This window comes from Triticum urartu, chromosome 5A (genome assembly GCF_056163025.1).
Source record: "Triticum urartu cultivar PI428250 chromosome 5A, HENAU_Tu73, whole genome shotgun sequence".
Taxonomy (NCBI): domain Eukaryota; kingdom Viridiplantae; phylum Streptophyta; class Magnoliopsida; order Poales; family Poaceae; genus Triticum; species Triticum urartu.
The window spans coordinates 296,618,599-296,641,573 of NC_141877.1; the positions used below are offsets into that span (position 1 = coordinate 296,618,599).

General features: G+C 41.7%; 1 protein-coding gene across 2 annotated transcripts; it reads right to left on the minus strand.

Moving 5' to 3' along the window:
* Positions 1–2,297: 2,297 nt before the first annotated feature.
* LOC125508605 (long chain acyl-CoA synthetase 6, peroxisomal) lies at positions 2,298–21,541 on the minus strand. 2 transcript variants are annotated; one of them, XM_087525911.1, is made up of 24 exons: positions 21,428–21,541; positions 21,137–21,316; positions 20,210–20,270; positions 20,061–20,138; positions 19,502–19,573; positions 19,322–19,403; positions 19,065–19,170; positions 18,908–18,984; positions 18,356–18,400; positions 18,149–18,235; positions 16,325–16,414; positions 16,148–16,227; positions 15,958–16,051; positions 15,580–15,668; positions 15,363–15,451; positions 14,221–14,350; positions 14,012–14,130; positions 12,748–12,871; positions 12,580–12,666; positions 11,298–11,401; positions 11,128–11,213; positions 3,056–3,142; positions 2,872–2,958; positions 2,298–2,791 (listed from the first exon to the last, which is right to left on the minus strand). In XM_087525911.1, exons 2-24 carry the CDS (start codon positions 21,273–21,275, stop codon positions 2,696–2,698), a joined length of 2,109 nt encoding a protein of 702 aa, XP_087382037.1. In that variant the 5' UTR covers positions 21,276–21,316; positions 21,428–21,541; the 3' UTR covers positions 2,298–2,695. The 2 variants fall into 2 exon arrangements, with proteins under 2 accessions (XP_087382037.1, XP_048529322.1); XM_048673365.2 differs by having other exon boundaries at positions 21,137–21,512.
* Positions 21,542–22,975: the final 1,434 nt, after the last annotated feature.

Here is a 22,975-nt window from a genome sequence, read left to right on the forward strand (position 1 = left end):
TCGGGCTCTTGTTAAGAAGAACAGTCTCGTAGAACTCCTGTTGCTCCTTGATGTGGAAACGATAGTCCACGACTGTCCTCTTTCTAATGGCATAAGGATTTATGGTTCTCCATCTCCTTAGTCCTTTATCCTTCCTCTCTTTCATGTTCTCTACCACGGGACGAGAGTCATCGTGAGCTGGCATGAACGGTCTAAGCTTCTTGAGGTGCACTGGGGCTTCTTCATCATCTATTTTCTCTAGCATTGGGGCCTTATTCTTCTGAGATGCAGCCATGTTTATGGTGGTCTTGCCTTTGGCCTTAGCAACAGTCTTGGCCTTGGCAGCAGGAGGTGCCTTCTTAGGCATAACATCTTCCATGAACTTTCTCTGCTTCTGAGGTCACTCATCCTGAAATTGCTTCAAGATGAGCACACTTAACTTTGAAGTTCTTTCCGAATGGGCTCCCGAAAAATAAGAATTTCTTATTGATATGAGTAATCTATTATCCCTATCAAGTTAGGCTATCACATATAATATCAGAGCCAGGTTATGCCTGCAATTATGGGATTATGGAGTTCTTTCCCAAAGGTTGATGCTTGCAATTATGGGGTTGGTGCTATAGTAATGTAGAAGGGAAGGCCTATTTCTTACTTCAGCAAAACTCTAGGACCCAGGGCCAAGACCTTGTCAACCTATGACAAAGAAACAATTGCTATTCTGGAAGCACTCAAAAAGTGGAAGCATTATTTTGCTGCTTCTTCACTGATTCTTAGGATAGATCAAGAAAGTTTAAAGTACATTATGGAGCAGAAATTAATTGATGGAATTCAGCTTAAACCGTTGATCAGATTTTGGCCTACAATTTTCAATGGAATATAAAAAGGGAAAGACCAACAAGGTAGCTGATGCCCTATCTAGAGTTAAATATCAACTCAATGTGCTCTTACTAGCACTATTGTTCATCATGTTTGGGCTACTGAAGTAATAGCGAGTTACGTCGATGACCCTAAGTGCAAGGGTCTGCTCACTCAACTTGCCCTTACCCCTGATGGCACTCCTAATTATAAATTATAATAGGGTTTGTTCAGATATAAGAACAGAATTCTTATTGGAAATTCCCCTACCCTAAGAACTAGTTTATTGACAACATTTCATAATAGTGAGCTAGGTGGTCACTCTGGTCAAAGAGCCACTTACCAAAGACTCAAGCTTTTATTTTACCGACCTGGAATGAAGCTGCACCACCCTGGTCAAAGATCCACTTAACAAAGACTCAAGCTCTTATTTTACCGACCTGGAATGAAGCTGCATGTGCAACAGTTTATTCAGCAGTGCCCTGTGTGCCAAATTAACAAGCCAAAGCATTGTAAGTAGGTCTGCTGCAACATCTGCCCACTCCCTTGTTTGCATGGACTCACATCTCCATGGACTTTGTGAAAGGTCTTCCCTTGTCAAATGGAAAAGATATCATACTAGTGGGTTGTAGACAGATTCACTAAATACAACCATTTTCTTCCCATGAAGCACCCCATTTCAATAAGATCAGTGGCTACTACTTTCATTGGCAATATTTTCAAACTACATAGGTTGCCTTGTGCAATTGCCACTAATAGGGGCGGGATTTTTACCAACCAGCTCTGGCAAGATCTATTCAGGAGACTAGGAATTAACTCCATTAAGAACTTCATACCACCCACAAACTGATGGTCAGACGGAGAGAGTGAACCAATGTCTTGAAAACTACCTCAAATGTATGACATTCAACTAGCCTAAGAAATGGTGCTATTGGCTATCTCTAGCGTAATAGTGGTACAGCACCTTCCACTGCTCTCAAAATGACTTCTTTTCATGAAGAAAACCTACTACGGTTGCTGAGGCTGCTCTTTATCCTGAAGGTTGCTCCCTTGACAATCATTTTTCAGTCTTGAAGATATTGCAGCAATCATCAAGGAGAACCTGCTCAAAGCAAAGGAGAGAATGAAATTCTTTGCAAACAACATGTCTAATAGATCATTTGAACCTAGGGATATGGTTTACTTGAAGACCCAACTCTACTGCACACTTCCCTTAGCATTCACAAACATTTGAAGCTCCACTCCAAGTACTATGGCCCTTTCAGAATTCTTCTGTTTTTACCTCCAATAAGTCGTAATGGCTTATAAGCCTAGGATCGGCCGTGAGAAGGCAGCTAACTTGTAATAGGGCTAAACCCTAGGCCACCGAAACGGCTGCCTTTGTATCGCCCACCTTGGCGGCGCAAACCCTAATCCAAATTCCCCAAGTTCTTCCGTGAATTTGCTCGTGTGATTAAGAGTAGTGTTGAAACCTCACCAGTGTTTTCTTCTCAATTTTTGCCTTAATGTAACATATATATTTGAACATGATGATGGTTACAGAATGTTTTCCTATAACTTACAGGTATAGGATATCTTCAGTCTTTTGTATAACTTCTGCAGCAGCAAGAAGGCATGAACTGTTGATGGGTATAGTTATATCAAGAATGTTTTCCTATAAATTGTATACCTTCTACCAAAATAACGAACGAAATTCTATAATGGGGCCTTCGGTTTATTCCTTTATAAATATAACCACACCCAACACCACTCCTGGGGTGAAAGGTATTCCTGCTCATAAAGCAAATGAGAAATCCTTGCTCCATTGTGTGAACCTGTCCTGTATTGGTTTGAACCTTACTCCTGAACATTTCTCGAGTAATTACAACTTCTGCCTAGCTGATTCGGCGTCACGCAGTTGTGCATACATATCTGCGAGCTCTTTCGTGAAGTAGGCCTTAGCTTGCGGTCTTTTGACCTGTAAAAGATTCATAGTTCATACTGAGGTTAGCTTCACCATATTTAAACCTACTACTGTAACAGAATGAACGTGCTTACCTTGAACGTGGGGGTGAGGAGACCATTTTCTACTGTGAAAGGTTCAGCAACAAGAGTAACAGCTTTGGCAAATTCAAAACCTCTTAGCTGGTAGATGATAATACAAATATTTATCAAGGGATGATATAATACTCCTAGATTACTTATGGAGAATGTATGTACAGTCGGAAGTGCAGAGAGAAACCTGTGCTTCCTTTCCAATAGAATCCATGTCAGCCAAGACAGCAGCTTTTGCTCTCGGGTCGACACAAAGCTGTCTTAAGTCCTCGCTCTAGAGATTAGACAGCATTTATATTAGAAAATAACATGACAAGATTGGATTGTATGCGAGAACCATTGGAGGATATATGAAATAACAATAACAAAAGAAAGTATGACCCAAGTGTGTTATTTCTCAGCACCACTTTAAGGATGAAACCATGAAGGAAGATAATGTCTTGAGGAAGTGCAAAGTTGATCAAAAGAAAAGCAAAATGACAAGTAGCATATCTAAAGGAAATACTATGAAACAGAATGCCACTATTCTAATTATAGAACCCAGTTTTCTACACCATTAAGGTCAACAAAGTAGAAATATGCTAACTGAGCCAGGGATCCCTTGTACAGTGGCACCAGCCAACAAAAGAAAAGCTTGTGTCCATTTGCGGGGGGTGGGGGGGATCTCAGATGTACTTGCAGTTTTTGTGAAAAAAAAACATATACAGAAAAAATAATATTAAAATGGTGCACACATACAGTTTCTATATTTAGGGCTGCATAGCCACTTTTTGTGCATCTACTACCACTATAAAAGAAAGAGAGGGCGGAGAACCAGATCATCCTATCCATCGAAACCTGCAATCTGATGGTCTACATCCCTCCAGCATACTAAACGCGTTTTACGCTTTAATTACCCACCATGCCATCTACTATATAAAAAAGAGAGGGGCAGATCCAAACAATCAGATCCATCCATCTACAAGATCTAATGGCTCGTAATCCTTCGATATTTAACGCTGCAAGCCACGGGTTAATCAACTACTCCATCAATCGCTAACCCACCCCGCTGTTCGCAAAAAGAAACCGCTGCGCACCACGCCCGCACGACTTCCGCCCGCTCGCCCCGCCAAAAGAAAAAAAAAGGACTTCCGTCCGCTCCTCCTCATCCATGCCCGCACACCAGCCGTTCCCCACAGCAACAGGCGGGCCGCCCATCCTCCCGCCGCCTCCCGCCGTTCGCCACCCGCATCATCCTCCTCTCAGCTTGGCCTCCCCCCATCCTCCCGTCGTTCGCTAGCCGCCCTCCCGCCATACGCCGCCCGCGCCATATGCCGCCCGCGCCATATGCCGTTCGCTAGAGATGCGGGCGGGCGGTTGGGCTGGCGAGCGGTGGCAGGTTCGTCGCGCGACAGGTCGCCTGGGATGCTAGCCGATGTATGCGGGTCAAGCCAACTCGGGCGGCAGCGCATCTTCGAGAGAGGAGAGGGGAAGAGAAGGAGAGTCCTGGCGGCGGCTGAGGAGGTGCTCGCTGGCGAGCGGGCTCCGACGGCCGCCTGGCGCGCGGGGTTGGATGGGGGCGCTTCCCGGCGACCGCAGCCGTCCTCGCGACACCAACTAGCTGAAAGCATTGCCGCTCCCCGCCGCCCGCCGACGCGACGCCGCCTGCCCCACCTACCCACGCGACAATGTCGCTCCTCGGCTCCTCCCCGCGCGACACTGCCTTCCCCAAGAACGCCCACCCCGTCGTCCTCCTACTCCTTAGTGCCTCCTTCTCGCCCGCCCGCAACGCCTTGCCTTGCAGCGGCGCCTGACACACGCACGGCCCACACTGGAGCACGCCGCCCCTCGCTGCCCGATTTTCTTCTTTTCCGTCGCACTGTGCGAAATCTGCCCCATGCTCGGTCTGGATCTACATAAGCGGTTGAGAGAGAGAGAGAGAGCACAGCGAAGACGCACACTGTAGATTGTGGAAGAGGTACGTAGGACAACACCCCTCTGTGTTCTTCCTTTTGGGTCTACTTTCTCTCACACACATGTGTATCTGTACTGATTCCTTACAGGAAGAGGACATGCTGTTGGATCCGAGCACCTGTCGGAGGAGCATAGGCATAAGGAGGCATCCATGAGACAAGTTTTTTAATTCGTATTTCTATGTCTGCATGATGACATTAGTTAACTGGTAATAGTAAGTCACTGTCATACATCACTGATGAAATAGTTGTTTTTTCCCATTTAGCAAAGAAATTATGATCTGTTCCTCTACCAATAATTGTAAATTAGTCATGACACCCAGTCTATCACCTGTCATGTTGTTTGATTTGTCTCTCTCTATATATATATGTTCTCATGAGTGGTCATAGTTTTACATGACGATTTCCAGAATACGAATACACTGAAAGTTAATTTGATTTTCATAAATCTGTCCAATTTTGGTTGTATAAATTATTTTTAAATTTGGCATCCCATTCCATGCCAAGAATCAAATGACAAGCTGAATTTGTTCCTATGTAACGGGGTTCAGTAGCTTCCCTCTCCTGAATTATTCTTTGTGTAATTTCATGGTTATGCAATTATCAATCTTCTCTTACTCATTTCACGTGTCCATAGTTAGCCAGGCAACTGAAGGTGGGTCATGTATTTTAGCACAGATTCGATGTGGCGGTTGTTAACTCATTCCAACTGTGAAGAATGGTAGTTGTTGCCGGATGAATTTCTGGTCTCGCACCTCCTTATTTCTGGTCTTGCACCATGGACGGCCTGAACGGCGCTGACGCATGCTTCTCCGGAGGAGGGCCATGTGACGGCCAGACCGGCAGACATAGCCAGGTAAGACCAAGTGCTAGATATTGTCATGAGATAAATTTTGATGGATAGGATTTTAATAAGTTAGCGGTGTAGGTCGAGACGACGAAGAGATTGGTATGCACAATGTGTAGGCAGAATATGATACATTTACATTGACAAGTCTAGGCTCGGCTGGAGAGCTTTAGGCTTTTTATTGATTAAGCTTAACACTTCTGCTCACTCATTATTACTCTGTATTCATCAAAATTATTTATTTTGTACTATATTGTAGCATGTTCGACGAACACAAACAGAGACGGCCATGGTGCTAGCTGATAGCACTTGCTAACTTAAAAAGTTTGCATACCTTTTCTCTAATTATATAAGTGTTTCTTACCAACTATTGAGCCTACCAGTTTTAGATCTATGTCTCTAAGGCCACTACTCAACTTCAGGTCGGTACTTTGCGGTAGAGTATACCTCCATAATTCTCCATCGAAGATACTAAAGTTTGTTGATGATGATTTGTTTCAGGATATGCGGTACAAGGGATTCGAGGCAAATTGAGGAAGGAGCTGGAGCAGGTGGTGGATTAAGGAAAGAGCTGGAGCAGAGACGGATTAGAGCTGCTTAAGTGCAGATTTTTAGACTAGCCTGCTTAAGTACATGTTCTTAGATTGCATATGGAAGGGAACTTACGTGCATGTTGTTTGGATTGCAGGATGGAAGGGAACTTAAGTGCATGTTTTTGGATTGTACATGAACTAAGTTCCTGCTGAAAAATGGTGACTGCATTTAGAGCTGGCATTGGTGCTTGGTCAGACATGGTGTCTTTGTAACTACACTAAGTTCCCTGGTTCTTGCTTAAAAATGTTTACAAGATAACATTTCTAAACATGATCTAGAAGCCCTCAAACCAGATCAAGCTCGGTACATTGGAATAAAAAGAATGACAAGGCAGTTAGAAGTTCAGAATTCTATATAGGATATATATACTTGGTTGTACCATATTTAGCTGAACTAAAGTAGATGCTCTAACTGTGTTCACATGATTTTGAACAGGCCCATGGAGAGAAGCCCTAATGTACACCCAAGGTTCAGGGAGGTGATCCAGGTTTCCAAGAAGGTTAGAAGGTTAGTTGCTTGTGCAATTCAGTTCAAATGTAGATTGTTGCTGGAAGGAGTAGAGTTTGATTAGATCGGATCAACGTTATTTGGTATTTTGGTAGTGGTTAAGTATGGGATATGCACCTGCCATTTTTCTATGCATATTGTTCTGTCCATGTATGTTGCATCCTTTTGACTTATGTATGATGTGTTCAATGATGTCATTGGTGACTCATGTGAAGTTGCTTTGTTTGATTCAAGTGCAATTAGACCGTGGCAGCCATGCAGAATATATGCATGAAGCCGTGAGCAGTGAGCAGCTTACCTATTTATTATTGTTGGCCTTTTCAGTTGGATTTAGTATAGCTGGATTACCTACTTCTCGGATGACGAACAGAGACTAACATTATTTGTTTATTCTTGCATCTTATACCCTCAGCTTGAGAAAAACAAACCTTATCATTTCCATTTGTAGAATTAATATCATATTTGAGGGATCAGTTGGCACTGATGCCTAAAATGTGTTGTTTTTTCGCATGCTTAATTGTACACAGCTAGATAGACATGCATAAGTATTTAGGTTGATGCACAAGTCAATTTACAGTAGGATTATGAGGACAATCAACTGAGCTCCAACAACTTATCTTCTATTTTCTTTCTTAACCATCAGACCGAATAGTTATGTTTGTTGAGTTTATGTAAACAATCATACTTGAGACCTTTTAAAGCAAAGCAATCTGTAGGACTTGTAGTGAAAGCAAGGCTTATCATTCAGGTTACTTGTTGTGACCTATGACAGAAAACCAATCTGTAGAACTTCTGTTTGCCTGATCCCTATGCCTTTTCTATATATAGTGTCCCATCTAGGTTAACTGTTGGGATGGAACCTTTCAAGGCTGGTTTAGTCTGGTCGATCTTATCAATGTATGAGGGAAAGTCTGCATTCTAGATCAATGTAGATGTCAAGCTGGAATAAAAACATTCAATAGCTTCTCAGTATGGACATTGTTCTACTGATTTCATTACTTCGCCATGGTTTTAGCCTGTCACATATGGAGAATCATCATCCAGCTATATCTCCCTTAGAATCAGGGAAACATTCCCCATTTAAAGACCAAACATGCATAATCTATTTAGAGTTTGAGTTTGTTTTTTGTCTGATATCTCTGTTGCCTCTGTTATATTACTAAATTGCTATTAAAACAAGGAAGAATGGCCTGATGTTTCCTTTGAATCCGATTGTCGGGTACTGGTGGAGATGTGGAACTCAAGAAAACATAATAGATGGAGATTATCGGCTTCCTGTCAGAAATTGAGTTGAGCCAAGCTTTTTGTTCTTTTACTCTGTCTTTTCTTCTTAGAGAGGTTAATTTTTAACACACCTGTGTACAAACCTGCCCTGCAGGTTAGTGACCGGAGACTATGTCGTAAATTGTAATGCTATACCTTCAGAATAGAGCTAGCTCATTTTGATTGTCAAAAGTGGATTGTTTCGTGTTAAGATTTTACTTTAGAATATTGGTTCAATACCATTAATTTTTTTATGTGAGATATTTGTTTTATATTTTAGTAGTCGTTCAAGTGTGAGTTATGTTTATCTGTAACACGTAATTGACTACCGGAAATTTCATGATACCTTATCAAGGCCATTTGCAGGTTTATATAAGCATTTGGTTAGCAACCTCATATTATATAGTATCTGTAGACTTAACTATCTCTTTATCTTTTTCCCCAGGTTTTAGTTATCCATTGCTTACACAATGAATTTAGACCAATTGTAGAGTTGCATCTCCACGTACTGAACACAATGCAAGGTTGCTTTTCAATCATAACTAGATTTCTTTTTCTTTTGCAACCTATCAAACCTGGGGATGTCTCATTTATGGAAAAACTACTCGAGTGACATAACAACATTGTGTATTAATCAAATTTATATATTTGTGGTCAACATTTAACGTGCGTTGCACGTGCAAGCTTACTAGTAACATAAAAAGTAAGAAATTGTGGAGTGTTCCTCCATGTACGTCTAGATACCTCTCGATGTAAGGCAACTCATCCAGAAAACTAAGATAGTGACTAGCTATTGGTGGCAAATGAAGTATTCGACCTGTTGTGAATTTGATTCACGACGCAATAACTACCATGCTGAAGATAGCCAAACTCTATGGCTGCGAGAGATTGGGTGGACATACGTTCAGAAAGAGAGGATGGGGAGAGAGATTAGACTGATTATTTCTTGCTTCCCTGAAACATACTCCCTCCGTTCCGAATTACTTGTCACAGGTATGGATGTATCTAGATGTATTTTAGTTCTAGATACATCCATTTCTCCGACGAGTAATTTGGAATGGAGGGAGTAGATAGATGGGATCCTTATATGGTGGAGGCTTAGACCCTTGATCACTCCTAATACGATTAGACTTAGGGCGTGTTCGGTAGCTCTCCACAGCCTCAGAATCCTCAACTCCATAGCGCAAAACCATAGCCAGCTTCTCCTGAAAAATCCTGGAGTTCACAGATCGTTCGGCTCCATAGCTTCTCGCTGGTTAGCGCTGTATTGGGCTGGCAGCCCATTTGGCTTGGCTGCAACCCAGCCCTCCCACGTTCTCACCTCTTGGCCCACCTTGATGCTTCTTCAACCTGCAGCACTGACAGAACAGGGTGTTTCCTGAAGCTGTCAATTTGCTATCAAATAGGGAGATAAAGGCCACGATTTGCCTGAACTTCAACACGTAATTTGTTGCCCACTTTGCTCCAAATCCATTCTATCAAATAGCACACTCTATCATTCAGTAATGGAAGAGATCGGAGTGCAGCACTGACGCCTAGCTACGAGTAGTGCGTGAGCCAGCACAGCCCAGCCCAGCGCGTGCGCAGACAACGCCACAACGTGGGCGGCGAGACCACTCTCCCCCACGCCCACTCTCGCGGGCGGCGCTCAACTGGGCCGCCAGGAACGCAGCCGCCGGGACGGAGCCGTCGATACGGGACAGAGAGAAGGACCTGGGTGTGGAATCAGCCGGAGAGGCTCGAACTCCTGGCGGCAGAGCTAGGTCAGATCGGCCGAGAAGGAGGACATGCGCGAGCGCGTCGGCGGCGGTTGAGGAATATAAGGGGAACGAGCGGCAGGGGAGGGAGAGGAGGGGAACAAGCACGTCATGGGAGAGAAAAATCAGTGCGAACCGGTACGCAAGTTCACTTGGCGGTGGCAATCGGGAGTAATTTCTGTCAACTCCCGCTCCTTTGATTTCTGGGAGCTCGGATGTTCCAACTCCACCGCTCCTCTAATTTTACACTACGCGAATAGCCAGCTTCCCACTTGTATAACCAGGATTTGGATCGTTCGGCTGGGCTTCCGACCTGGAGCTGAGGAGTTACGGAGCCAGAGGGCTACCGAACACGCCCTTAATAGACCTTCCCGTATACAACAGGACTTTGTCCTAATCCTATACTTTCCTTAAGGACTTTCCTCTTTTACTTGCTGCTGCAAATCTTTGCCCAACACAGTGACCATCTCCTGCTACAATACAGTGATCCTGGTCTCCTGGTCTTCTTGCCGTCCAGCCATCCGTAATGGAACTAGTGCTGCTTTAATGCGCTGTACTAACATCATCAGTGGGACCAGTTTAAGCCATTTGTTTAGTGTCGGTTTCCAGCTACTAGCATTTCAAAATTCCAGGACACAGCAGAAAAGTACTGTAAACGAACTCTTAAAATCCTTTTTGGAGAATAATGCATGGTGACGGGATAGTAGCAAGAATATAAGTTTGTGTATAGCTAAAAGCAACACTCTAGTTGCAGGCTCCTACCACAAGGCTCAAGAAGGTCCTGGTTGCGTCCCCAACATTTTGAGTTCAAGTGTTCAATACTAACTCTAATTCACTAAATGAAAAGGACTTGCCTAATTCCATGAATGACCAAACATAATATGAGAAACAAGCCTTTCTCTTTGAATCACAAGAAATGGAAAACGCAGGAATAGGAAAAAAACATGAATGAGATGCCACATATTTTGGGCTTCTGTACAATCTCAAAACAGGAATAATTGAAGTACTGCCTTTGGATGGTTCGCATAAATGAACATAGAAATGTTGGGAGGAATGAAGACCAAAAGTCGAGAGAAATAAAGAGAGGTTCCATTGGAATTCTAGAAGGAAAATTAAGGTTTGAGCTTATGTTGGTTAAATTAGAGACAGGAATATGACAACCCCATCCATCTGATGAATAGGGTCCTTATAGGAAACAAATTATTGAGGATTAGAATCCCACAAAAATTCCTATGAAATTATACAATCCAAAGATGAGTCTAATTTGAGTAGAAACAATGAGTTCATCTCAATGTTTGGTTTTATAAGGTAGTGGGAAATGAAAGGTTAAAGTACTTACTTGTATTCCTTGAGATGCAGCCCAAGCCTTCAAAACATCTGGTTCAACTGCTACAATGGCAACTAGAAAAGAGTTGAAACTATCACCTGCATCCAAATCAACAAACTCAGAAAACACGTCACCACAATTGATAGGTACAAGTACAATTAATATAAAATCATGAATATTACCATATATAAAGCATTGAGCAATGAACTTGCACTTAGCATACACATTCTCAATCTTCTCTGGAGCTATGTATTCTCCTTGAGCCAACTTGAAAATGTTCTTTTTCCTGGAGCTCAGAAAAATACAGAACAGTAAGAAATGGAAGAAAACTAGTACCAAACTAAGTATAGTTGAACATACTAAATGAATTAACCTAGGGAAATCTGCAGAAAGAGATTGGGTGATTACCCAAAGAGTCTCTAATCCAAATAAAAGGATATACTGTGAGCTGAGGTGATTCCTCAAAATTCTCCATACATTACACTACTTAACAGGACAAAGGCCAACCAAGTACCAAGTTCAACGGTTCAATAACAGTGAGCAAAATTGTAATAATATTTATGCGTGATCAGATTTTGATCAGTACTTGAGAAGGTTGATATGCTGCTTTCACTCGGCAACACTCTAATTTTAGGGCCGCAAACTTGTCTTTAGATAGTCCTCAACATACTTGAAATTATACTGATTCAAAGAATAACTGAGTGGCAGATATTATACTATTAAGTTCTAATAACATATTAGAGTTTTATCATCTACCATGCCAACCTTACATAATACTCCCTCCGTTACGAATTACTTGTCGCAAGTATGGATGTATCTAGATGTATTTTAGTTCTAGATACATCCATTTCTGCGACGAGTAATTTGGAACGGAGGGAGTACATTCTACTTTCAAGTGAGCATTAAGAGTTTATTGGCAACTTCTGAGTAACATTAGAAACCTGTACAGAAGTTAAAAGCACTGATACATAAGATATAACTTCCCCTAAATAGAAACGGAAGCAGATGGAAACTTAAGGACATGGATTGATAATTTGATAGCATCATGTGCGCCTTATCTACTTTGTGCACCCTAAACAACTACCAAAATCATAACAAAAATCCAACTAGCTTAGAAGCGCTCCAGTATGCTACAGAAGTTCAAGTCCTAATAACGATATAAAAGCAAAAGATCAGTCATAAGAATATGAAAGCAAAAGAATAATTTTCAGTAAATAATAATTCCCTTGCTGCTATTCACAGGAACCTGTAACATAATTTTTCTTTTTCTGAAGAATCACTTTCACTTGGAACTTCGTTAGATAATAGATCAACTATACTCTACAGCTATTGAATTGTTTAGTGATAGTTCTAATATCTCGCACATGGACAGTATAAAAGCACCAAACAGATAAACTACACTAGATTAAGCAATCTAAATGAAAGCAAAATGCGCATAATTGCCATCCAGTTTTTCGGTTTTACCTATCTATAATTTTTAGACGCCCTCCAGGCAGCCACAAACCTATGTCTCCAGTGTGCAACCAGCCATCATTGTCAATGACATCCCTTCTGCACATTTCCAAATGCATTTATTTTAACTCACTTAAGAAATTCAAAAGTTCAAATAGGAGTTGAAGGATAGCAAATTACGTTTGGACTTCGTCTTTATAGTAACCGCGGAATATTGTAGGTCCTCTAACACAGATTTCTCCACGAGGATATGGTTGATCCTCACAAGTGTAATTCATTTCTGGGACATCCACAAGTTTAACCTCTGAAAATGAAAAGAATATTTGCATTACGAAAGAGAGAATAAGAAAACACAAAACTACATGTAATTATTACAAATGAGACCTTAATTTCTGTCAACATGGAAAGATACTGAAAGATTTCTCAAGACACAATATAATTTATCTCTGGATAAAGAAATCCAATCAACATGGGTCAATGGACCTTGCTAAGTGAACCTCAAATAAAATTTCTTCAGTTCTGCTTGTGCTGACCTACTTGTTCCTCACCTTTCTTGTTTCTTGGCTTGTTGTTTTTGCTAGTTTCATTTTTATTTGGTTTGCTAGACTTTTTAGCTTTCGTTTGATTTGTTGGTTGCTTTTCTGCCTTCTCATTGTGCCCCTTCTAATACAAAACAGCACGCATTTTGAGATGTGTTCAAGAAAAGAATGAATTCCATCCGACATGAACGCTGGCACTGACATGCTGACTTCATGGCACAAACAGAACAGCAACAGTGTGTTCCGGGACAGCATTGCGACCTAGTATCGCTCGTGGAGCATCAAGGAAGATGCCAAGCTTGTGCCAATTTAGAGTGTGTTTGTTGGTAGAGTGTGGGTGGTTTCCTTTACTTTTAGTAAATCAGCCACATGTTGGTCTTGCGATTTTGTATGACTGGCTTCTTGCTTAATGAAAATGGGCAAGCCTCTACTACATTCTCTAAAAACAGTAAATCAAACCCACATTTACTCATCACTAGCTAATTGCCCGTGTATTGCAACGGGGGCATACATATTTTAGTGGTTCAACACCAATCATGTCCAACATAAATCTTACACCCATCATATTCTAGATTTTGGTAAGATTTGATTCGATTTGAGTATGGGAAGGGGAAGGCAAGCAAAGTTTTGATTTAGTTAAGGTTTCGATAAGATTTGATTTGATTTGGGTATGAATAGGAGGACGCAAGGAATGATTTGGTTAAGGTTTTTTGGTAAGATTTGATTTGATTTGAGGTTAATGCAGGATGTGGGGGAGTTGGATGTACGAACATACAATCCCCAACTCCCTTTAATAGTAGAGATTACTAGGATGGATTCTCTATGCACTAATAACATAAAATAATGATTTCACGAGAATATTATGGTCAACCTAAGCACAAATGTTAACCAAACACAAAACTTACCACAAGAAGGATTTGGTGATCCAACATGACCAATTAATTTGTCACCAATATCCATTGTAGTGATGACACAAGATGTCTCTGTCATTCCATAGCCTTCAAGAACCTCACCACCAAAGCATCTACAAAAAGTTAAAAACAGTGTTTACTTTCTAAGAACATGAAGCTACCAACAATTATCACACACGGCAGCGCACAAGAAATAGGCTTACATTCTTAGGAATTCCATTACATCTGCTGACAATGGAGAAGCGCCTGAAGTCATAAGCCTCACACGTCCACCAAGCCTAGCTTTTATTTTGTTAAATACTAACTTATCCCACATTGGGGAAGGATTTCGTCCTAAAACACAACGTAGTAAGTAAATTTCATTATATATGCAAGGGAATGAAAATGGATCAAATGACAAATATGGTGTGCTTACAAGAATAATGAAATTTCCATCTTGCAGCATTCAGTCATTGCTAAGCAACAGAAATATACTTCCTCTGTAAACTAATATAAAAGCGTTTAGATCACTACTTTAGTATTCTAAACGCTCTTATATTAGTTTACGGAGGGAGTAACTAACACAAGAGGATTACTATTCATGTTTCCAACTTGGAAATTGTGATTACTTGCTACCTACTAGAAAATCATGAAAATGCTACATAAGCTTTATATTTCCAATTATCACACATATCAACCCTTTTAATCTTATTAAGAGTGACCTACATAAAGAGTTGGAACCCATTTGGTCGTTCACTTGCACCTTTAGTATTTTCAGTGTCTAGGTTAAACATGTCAGCAGCCACTTATCTTCATATCCAGCGTTCAATTTACAAGAAAAAAACAGACAGTATTATGGCATTTAGGACTACTTTGAGAAAGCACAATAAACTTCTAAACTAAGTGAACACAAAAAAAAGCACAAGAAAGCGAGCCCAACTCTGACTACAGCTAACCCCGAAGGAAAATGGAATCGTAGTCACACTTATGTTACCTGGGCACCAATTTGGACAGGAAGGAGAAGGAACAAAACTTCATCTTTAGTATACGCTCTTTAACACGAACAATGTTGGATTTTATAAAATTAAATTATAGAAGAATTTTGCTTGCACATACTCCTCTTCTACATATGCTTGGTCTCAAATAAAATTCTACTGTTGGGGCCGCTTCTACAGTTTTCAATTCAAACAAGAATCAATCAATCTACGGAATAGCGTGTTATGGTCAACATACACAGGTGCATAAAGTGAATTGTGTGTGCTGATTTCATGCTTCAGTGGTGAGCAATAATTATGTTAAATGGTTTCTAGACAAAAAATAGGATGGATGGGACACTGAACTTAAATGAACTTCATGATGTGCTTACCATTCACAAGCGCTTGCCTCTTGGCATTGTACGCAGTACGGAATAATCTTTCTTTTAGCCCACCAGAATCCTTCACAGCATTTGTGATTCTATGGAGTAAACAAGCAATAAACCAGTTAACAAAACCCAGTTGAAGAAAATGGACCTCAGAAAAGGTATGCCTAGCCATATGCACAATGAACATGAAAATGTGTAATAACTGGTATAGTTGTATTACGCAGAATAAATTCTGTTATATAGCCGGGGAACACTTGCGAATACGGTTGGTCTCAAAGCAGCCAAATCATCCATCAGCTTCAAATTATCCTGGAAACAGCGGTAATATACTCATGACAAGTACTATAATTGGATGGTTAAAATTTTATCTTTGTGATGAAAGATATTGATGCATATGGCCTTCAAGTAGTCTCTGAACGGTGCACAGCTTTTATGAGAAGTTGCCAAGTGCAAACTATTGCATTGATGAGTAAAACTTATACAAGATCACATATTATCAGTTACTTCTCTCGATACACGTCCTTCATGTCGTTCAGTTTCTATACAATAATGCAAAGTACTACTAACTCTCATCTTAAATAGTTCAAAATCTACATACCCCTTGGTAAAATCCAATGGCAACACCATAGTGAAGCAGTGCAATTTGGTTAGCTCTCTCATAGATGTGAGCTAAAGGTAGGTATGAGATATACCTGAGGAGACATGTCAACGTTATTATCATACAAAAAATGAGTTTTTGGACATTGAATAAGGTACGGCAAAAAAGAAAGGGTATATCAAATCCTCACACGTCGGAGGGGTAAAACTTAACGCCCAAGCTTGATCCTGCAACATTCGCGATTAAGTTCTCGTGAGAAAGAACAGCTCCCTGGGAAAAGATTGGCATCCAATATCACATGTCTGGAAGTAGAAGTAGAAAAGTTTCGTGATGAAGCAAAGAATAATAAGAACGGTGAATGATTTACCTTTGGTGTGCCAGTAGTGCCACTCGTGTAGCAGATAGTGGCAACATCTTCAGGTTTTGGAGGACGGTAAGTTTGAGAACTCATCTTTCCCTGAGTTAGAAGATCGAGAGGAGTTCAGAAAAGAGACGAACACTTTTTCAGGAATGAGCAGAAACTAGATGCCCTAGTATTTATTCTCATTAAAAATAAAATGTTATAGGTAACATAGGACATTATTGAATCCCACATGCATGGAGTAAATACACACTAAAATGAAGGCAATATATCCAGCATGCATATAAGCCTACCAGAACCACCGAACATTAAACAGAAAAACTCTAAAAAAAATTGTGGCTTCAACAATAGAGTGTCTAATCCATCTGGTAGTTTTACCATTTGTCGCTACATGTTGCGCATGCTAGTACACTGCACCAATGCTGCAGCTCAGTTAGGCCAAACATATTTGCAATAGGAGATGAAGAGATGGCCACCTATTGGCCAGGGACTTGCAGCAGTAAGGAAACAAGGGAGTTGGGGGGGGGGGGGGGGGGGGGGGGTATACTGTGATACTGTGTTAGGGAAGGTTAAGAGCCTGAGAGCATCCACCATACAGTGTTATCTACGTTTCATGCAGACAAGAAAAATAGATATACCAACCTGGCTATACTCTCCCAAATATGCGCTCATACCAACCTGTCTGCCTAATCCCTTGCAGCCATGCATCCTGGCTATCTTTAGCACGGTAATTGTCCCATACAAGGTTCACAACAACTATATGTCTACTCTTGTATGTGTATTGCACAACATGGGGAGAAGTAACTGTTGTACCAGCATAAACATACACACATCACCCAGTCAGTTTACTTACAACTGGATAATCAAATTTCACATTCTACATTAACCAATTTTCAACCCAAAAGGAAGTAAAAACTTCACCATATACCAGTCACATGGCAAGCAAAGCGCTGCATGTTCTAACATAAGCAGAAGCTAATTGTCACATCAATTTAGTGTGTACTGTGTACAAAACAAGTCTTGCAAATGGGTTAGAAGTTAAACGATGTAGCAGACATGATGAAGTGCAGCTGACTAGTTCATATCTCACGAATGGTGGTTCAAATGTTGCATTATATACCCTTAGAAGTTAGAAGTAGGCGCACGATGAAGCTACAGAATGAGTACCATGCTACACGAAGCCTATGAGAAGTGTGACTTGCACAAGTGTCGTGCGGATTTTGCGACAGTATGCATGATTTGGGGATTTTCGTGGATCAAGGCACACGTGGATGATCTAGGTACAGGATTTCACACAGTGGAGGTTTTACCCAGGTTCGGGCCCCCTGTTCTAGGGGTAATACCCTAATCCTGCTGGATGTTTCTCTCTTGTATGTATGAACAATGCGGTTATAATGTAGTGTCCGAGTGATCTTGTGGATCTCGGTGATTCTACTGAGCTTGTCTAGATTGTACTCTAACTTTGCCTTATATAGGGGTGATGAAGCAGAGGATATAATGGCATTACGCCCACGCCCTGATAACGGCGCAGTTAAGTTGGCTGTTACCAGGGCCTTGATGGCACCATTGGTGATATCGTGGTGTAGCTGAGGTTTATGGCACCATTGGTAACGCCACGACCGGTTCAGTCGGATGAACATCGTGATGCAGTTTAGCCAGATGGGCTTAATGATGCCGGCCCAGCTGAGTGGTTTGCTCGAAAGACTCGGCAGGGAGGGCCTGTCGGGCCGTATCCTCATCATGGGCCTAACCTCTTATGTATCATTAAAAATTCACAACACAGGATGTTTGTTTGTTTGTTTTAAATGAAGGATCAATTAGCAAGTCCACCTGGCTGTGTAGCCTGGAGTAAGTTATGATTTCCACTCCAGCAGCTGCTGTTGTAGATGGCGTATTTGCATTGTCTCCACCAACTACCTATACAAAAAAGAAGATTCAAATACAGAAGAGAAGTTCTCATAAAAACATCACCACCACATTGCATAAAGTATTGTAAATGGGCCACAAAATTCAAAAAGAAAAATGGTCCACGCTTACCACTATAAGGCGAACACATGGCATTTGAGTTAGGAAGCTTAGCAGCTGCAATTAAGGGATTAATAGTTAAGATTATAGCTGGAAATTAAATATACTTCTTTCCAAATGTACCTGATGCAATGCATAGTTAGAGTGCTGAGAGGTATCTATAAACTGATGTAGTGTTTCAAACTATAATAACATTTGGATGAAGTCCAAGTAAAATCTATAGCAGGATACCGACCGCATTAATCTTCTGCATACTTGATACAGTCAGTCCAGAACATAAAGTATTTGACATGGCATCGTGAAGCCCTCATAAAGAGAGTCATAGTCAACATAAATTAAGACCATAGCAGGATGAGATTAACACCTAGAAGTATAGGTAAATTACTGGAAATAATTAGCTACATGTCAGCCTTGCTAGTTACGACTCGACAATTGGTATCAGAAATGGCATGAGTACTAGAACTTTTATGGATTTTATTAACGGAAACTGTAGGGGTGGCCCAACTTTTATGGAGTTTAGAAAATAGTCATCATTTAAGGTTGCGATAAGGGATTAAAGCTCACAGTGCTTAGCGTTTGAGGCACACAGAAAATAGCTTCTACTGTTGCATGGTTCACAATGAACTGAACTGCATCTGGACCTACAGAAAGTACATTACATAGAAAATGTTACTGGACGACTGAGACATAGAGCAAAGATCATTTGGTAATAGGAACATACCAAGAGTATCATAAAGTGGTACAGATACATATGAATATGCAGCACAAGCATGATCAATTATGATCCACTCAGGTCTGTTTATAAAATACAGACCAATGCGTGCACCCTGGTTCAGATAAAAAGAATTAAAGTAAGTACAAATAAATAATCTGAGAAACTTGAGGTGCTATATCAAGATAGCAATATATGGCAAGGTATCTACTTGTTACTAGTCAATAACAAAAGGGCAAGTGCTCGTTGAGATCTTGATGACTCACTTCAGATATTCCATGATAAATAAGACCAGAACCTATTGCAATTCTGCTCGTACTAGCTTCTCCATACGTCATCCATTTGTAGCTGCAATGTTATATGCCATTTATAAGAGTCAAACAAGGCAATCATGAAAAAGACTACAAAATGAAAAAGTAAGGAATACTCGGTTACTCAATCCTTACTCTCCGACTGCTCCATCAGCGCACACTCTTGTACCCAGATATCTACAATCTGTAAAAGTCTCGACTGCGTACCTGCACAATTTGGGATACCATATAAAGTTGTACAGGAAAGATGATTACAGTAATGAGGTTTAAAAGGTTTGCAAGAACTCCCACTCAGTTAGGATTTGCACTTTGGTAAGTTTAACCTCATGTTTGACATATATGCATTTTTTGCAGCCCCCAAGGCTTCGCTAAAACAATAAATAAACAGGTTCCCTTGCATATTACTCTGTTTCTAGTTAGGATCTGCCAGACTATAGCACAAATAGCAATAACTAGTGAGAGCTTCCTCAGGAAAAAAATTACACTCGTTTTGCTGAACTCTGCCTTCCAAACGTTCTCTAGAAATTTCCATCTTTCTAGCATATATTCAGTACATAAGGAGGACATAATCTGAAAGGCTATTGCAGCACTAATCATTCAAAATGAGAGTTTGCTAATATAAGTATATGATTAAGTTTAGATGGATATTAAGAAACAGAAGTTCAGATGTTCAAGATATTGTGAGTATTCTTACACAAAATTATCATGCAGTGTTCCAATGTCTGGAGTAGCAGGAAATCTGTTAATTAAACGCAGAGGTGACTCTGCAGATCTGCAGGATTGTAACAGTGATTGTGAGCAACAGTATATGAAAGTGCATCTTATAACATATAAATAGCATACCGGTACACGTTCCACTTTCCAGTTTGCAACTTTTCAGGAAGAACAACGCTGTAGCCCTGCACTGAAGAAGATATGCACATTGAGTTAATAATTATAGTTACTTCTTAATATGTTATTTCACAAAATAAAAATTTGGCACTAGTGAATGCTAACTGAAATTTAGGGTACATTGAATCGTTAGTAATCGATTGTTTTAAAATATAAGCCATTTCTCAAACAAAGGAAAAACACATGCATTACTGTCCCTGACAGAGTGGGGCTTCTTGCAAACCCCAATGAACACACCGATAACACCACTGTTCATACAAGGAAAAACATGTACGACAGTTCTAAGTAGATGCATAAAAAATACTATAAACTATTCCAATAATCACGAACAGGCCCAAAAAGTAGCAAGGAATATTCCAACTTATTTGGTACTTTTTGAGTTTGCTTTAGCCAGGATTAAGCTACAGACTTGCACTCAGCCTTGAGGCATCCCGATCAGATTGCAGCCAGCAATTCAAGCTTTTCAGATTGCATATAAAGGATTCCGTTCCATTCACACCTTCCTGATGCCGACAAACCAAAAAGGGAAGCTATGGACAGTTAGCAAAACAACCAGCCCAGTCCAGTGCGGGAGCAACCACTCTCTTCTGGTACTATGTTACTTTTCCAGGAAAGTAAAATCCATTTTATAATAACAAACTAACAAGGGAAAAGCAAGCGAGCGACGGAGCAGATGCGCCGTGCCCCGCCCCGATTCGTGAGCCACTCAACAGGATTCTCTGACCACCACCGCGCCGCCAGCGTTAGTCGCTATCCCCGTTAAAGCGTGATGTTGAATCGAACGCGAAATCCAAATCCTAGAGCATCCCGCTGAAGGCCGGTCCAACTAGGACATGCAGGCCAAAGGGTAAGGTGCGAGGGAAGAGAAGAGAGACGTACCGTGGGCGTACTCGCCGGCGGTGGGGTTAGCGGCGAGGCCGGCGGTGGCGCCGGCCTGCGGCTCGAGGTGCGCGGAGACCACGCGGAGGCGTCGCTCCGCGGCGTCCATCATTGCGGGTCCTTCCTCCTCCCGCGCCATGGCTCCCGTGCTGCTGCAGTGCCGGTAGTGTCACGCAACCCCTGTCCGCGCCGCTACTCGTTAGCGCCGCGTGATGATAGGGGAGGTGGGGGGAGCAGACGCGAGGGACGGAAAAAACACGGGCTTATCGCGTGACGTGAGAGCGAACAGACCGAGACAGACGTGGGGAACTCGGCTCGTGCGCCTTGTTCGAGCGGGTGCTCCAAAGGTTGCAGCGGGGATGGATGATCGGGTGGAGAAGGAGAGACGGACGCATAGATATCTCCGATGCATTTTGGTCTTTTGGAGCGGTTCGGGGAGCACGGATGTGGTTGTTCGGTTGCGTGCGCGCGTCGACATGCGGCGGCACGGCATGGCACGGCGCCCAAGTGTGTGCGGGGATTGGGTTTTCTATTTACCTGACAAATCTTCTATATCTAAATAGCTAGCCCCATTAACATATTTCTCTCAACATGCAAGCATGTTACCTCATCATTCAACATGCATAAGGAAAGGGCCACCTCAATATGTAACTATTCATATTAAAAATCCACAACAACATGCATGCATATAAAATTTCATTTCATTATGCTATTTACATTTAATTCTTATATACTTTCAACAACTATTGTTTCAATAATTCATGTTCCATATAATCAAAATATCATTGAAATATTGCAAACGTTCCCGCAATAACGTGCGGGACATCATCTAGTGATAAAAAAAAAGCTAAAGTCGGTTTTCTGATCGGCGCCCACGAATGCGCTCTGCGCCGTTAGGGCATCTCCAATGAGAAGGCGCTTGTACAGCCGCTTGAGGAGAAAAAATTAATAATTTACCACTTAGCACCAACGTAAGAGTTTTAGCCTCCAACGCTCGTATCAATCTGCGGACGCTTAGTCAAATTAAAAAAATGCAAGTGTCTGTAACCTCCAATGCTGCTAAGGGTATGTCCAACGCAAGCGCTATAAGCGGGCGCTAGGATGGATTTCCTTGCCGTTACGCTTCATTCCCTGCCGATCCTGGGATTTTCCTTTGGCGTCGACGCGTGAGGTGGCATCGGGTGCTCCAGTAAAAAAAAGTCTCACGTGTGGATATAACGGGAGCCGGGCGCTACATAGGACGCAAAGAAAGGAACAGAAATCAACCAGGTACGTACGGATCTTGCGGTGAACTTCGATGGACGCTTCATTAGCAGCATTGGAGGTTACACGCGCTTGCATTTTTTTTAATTTACCTAAGCGTCCGCAGATTGATACGAGCGTTGGAGGCTGAGACTCTTACGTCGGTGCTAAGTAGTAAATTATTTTTTTTCTCCTCAAGCGGTTGTACAAGCGCCTCCCCATTGGAGATGCCCTAACGAAGTGTCCATCGAAATTCACCGCAAGATCCGTACATACCTGGTTGATTTCTGTTCCTTCCTTTGCGTCCTGTGTAGCGCCCGGCTCCCGTTATATCCGCACGTGAGACTTTTTTTTACTGGAGCGCCCGGTGCCACCTCACGCGTCGACGCCAAGGAAAATCCCAGGATCAGCAGGGAATGAAGCGTAACGGCGAGGAAATCCATCCTAGCTGTCACGCCCTCGATGCGGCTATATCTTCCACGTGTCGAAGTACGACTTAGAGGCATAACCGCATTGAAAGCAATGTCGCAAGTGAGGTAATCTTCATACAACCCATGTAATACATAAGGAAAAGAGATACATAGTTGGCTTACAATC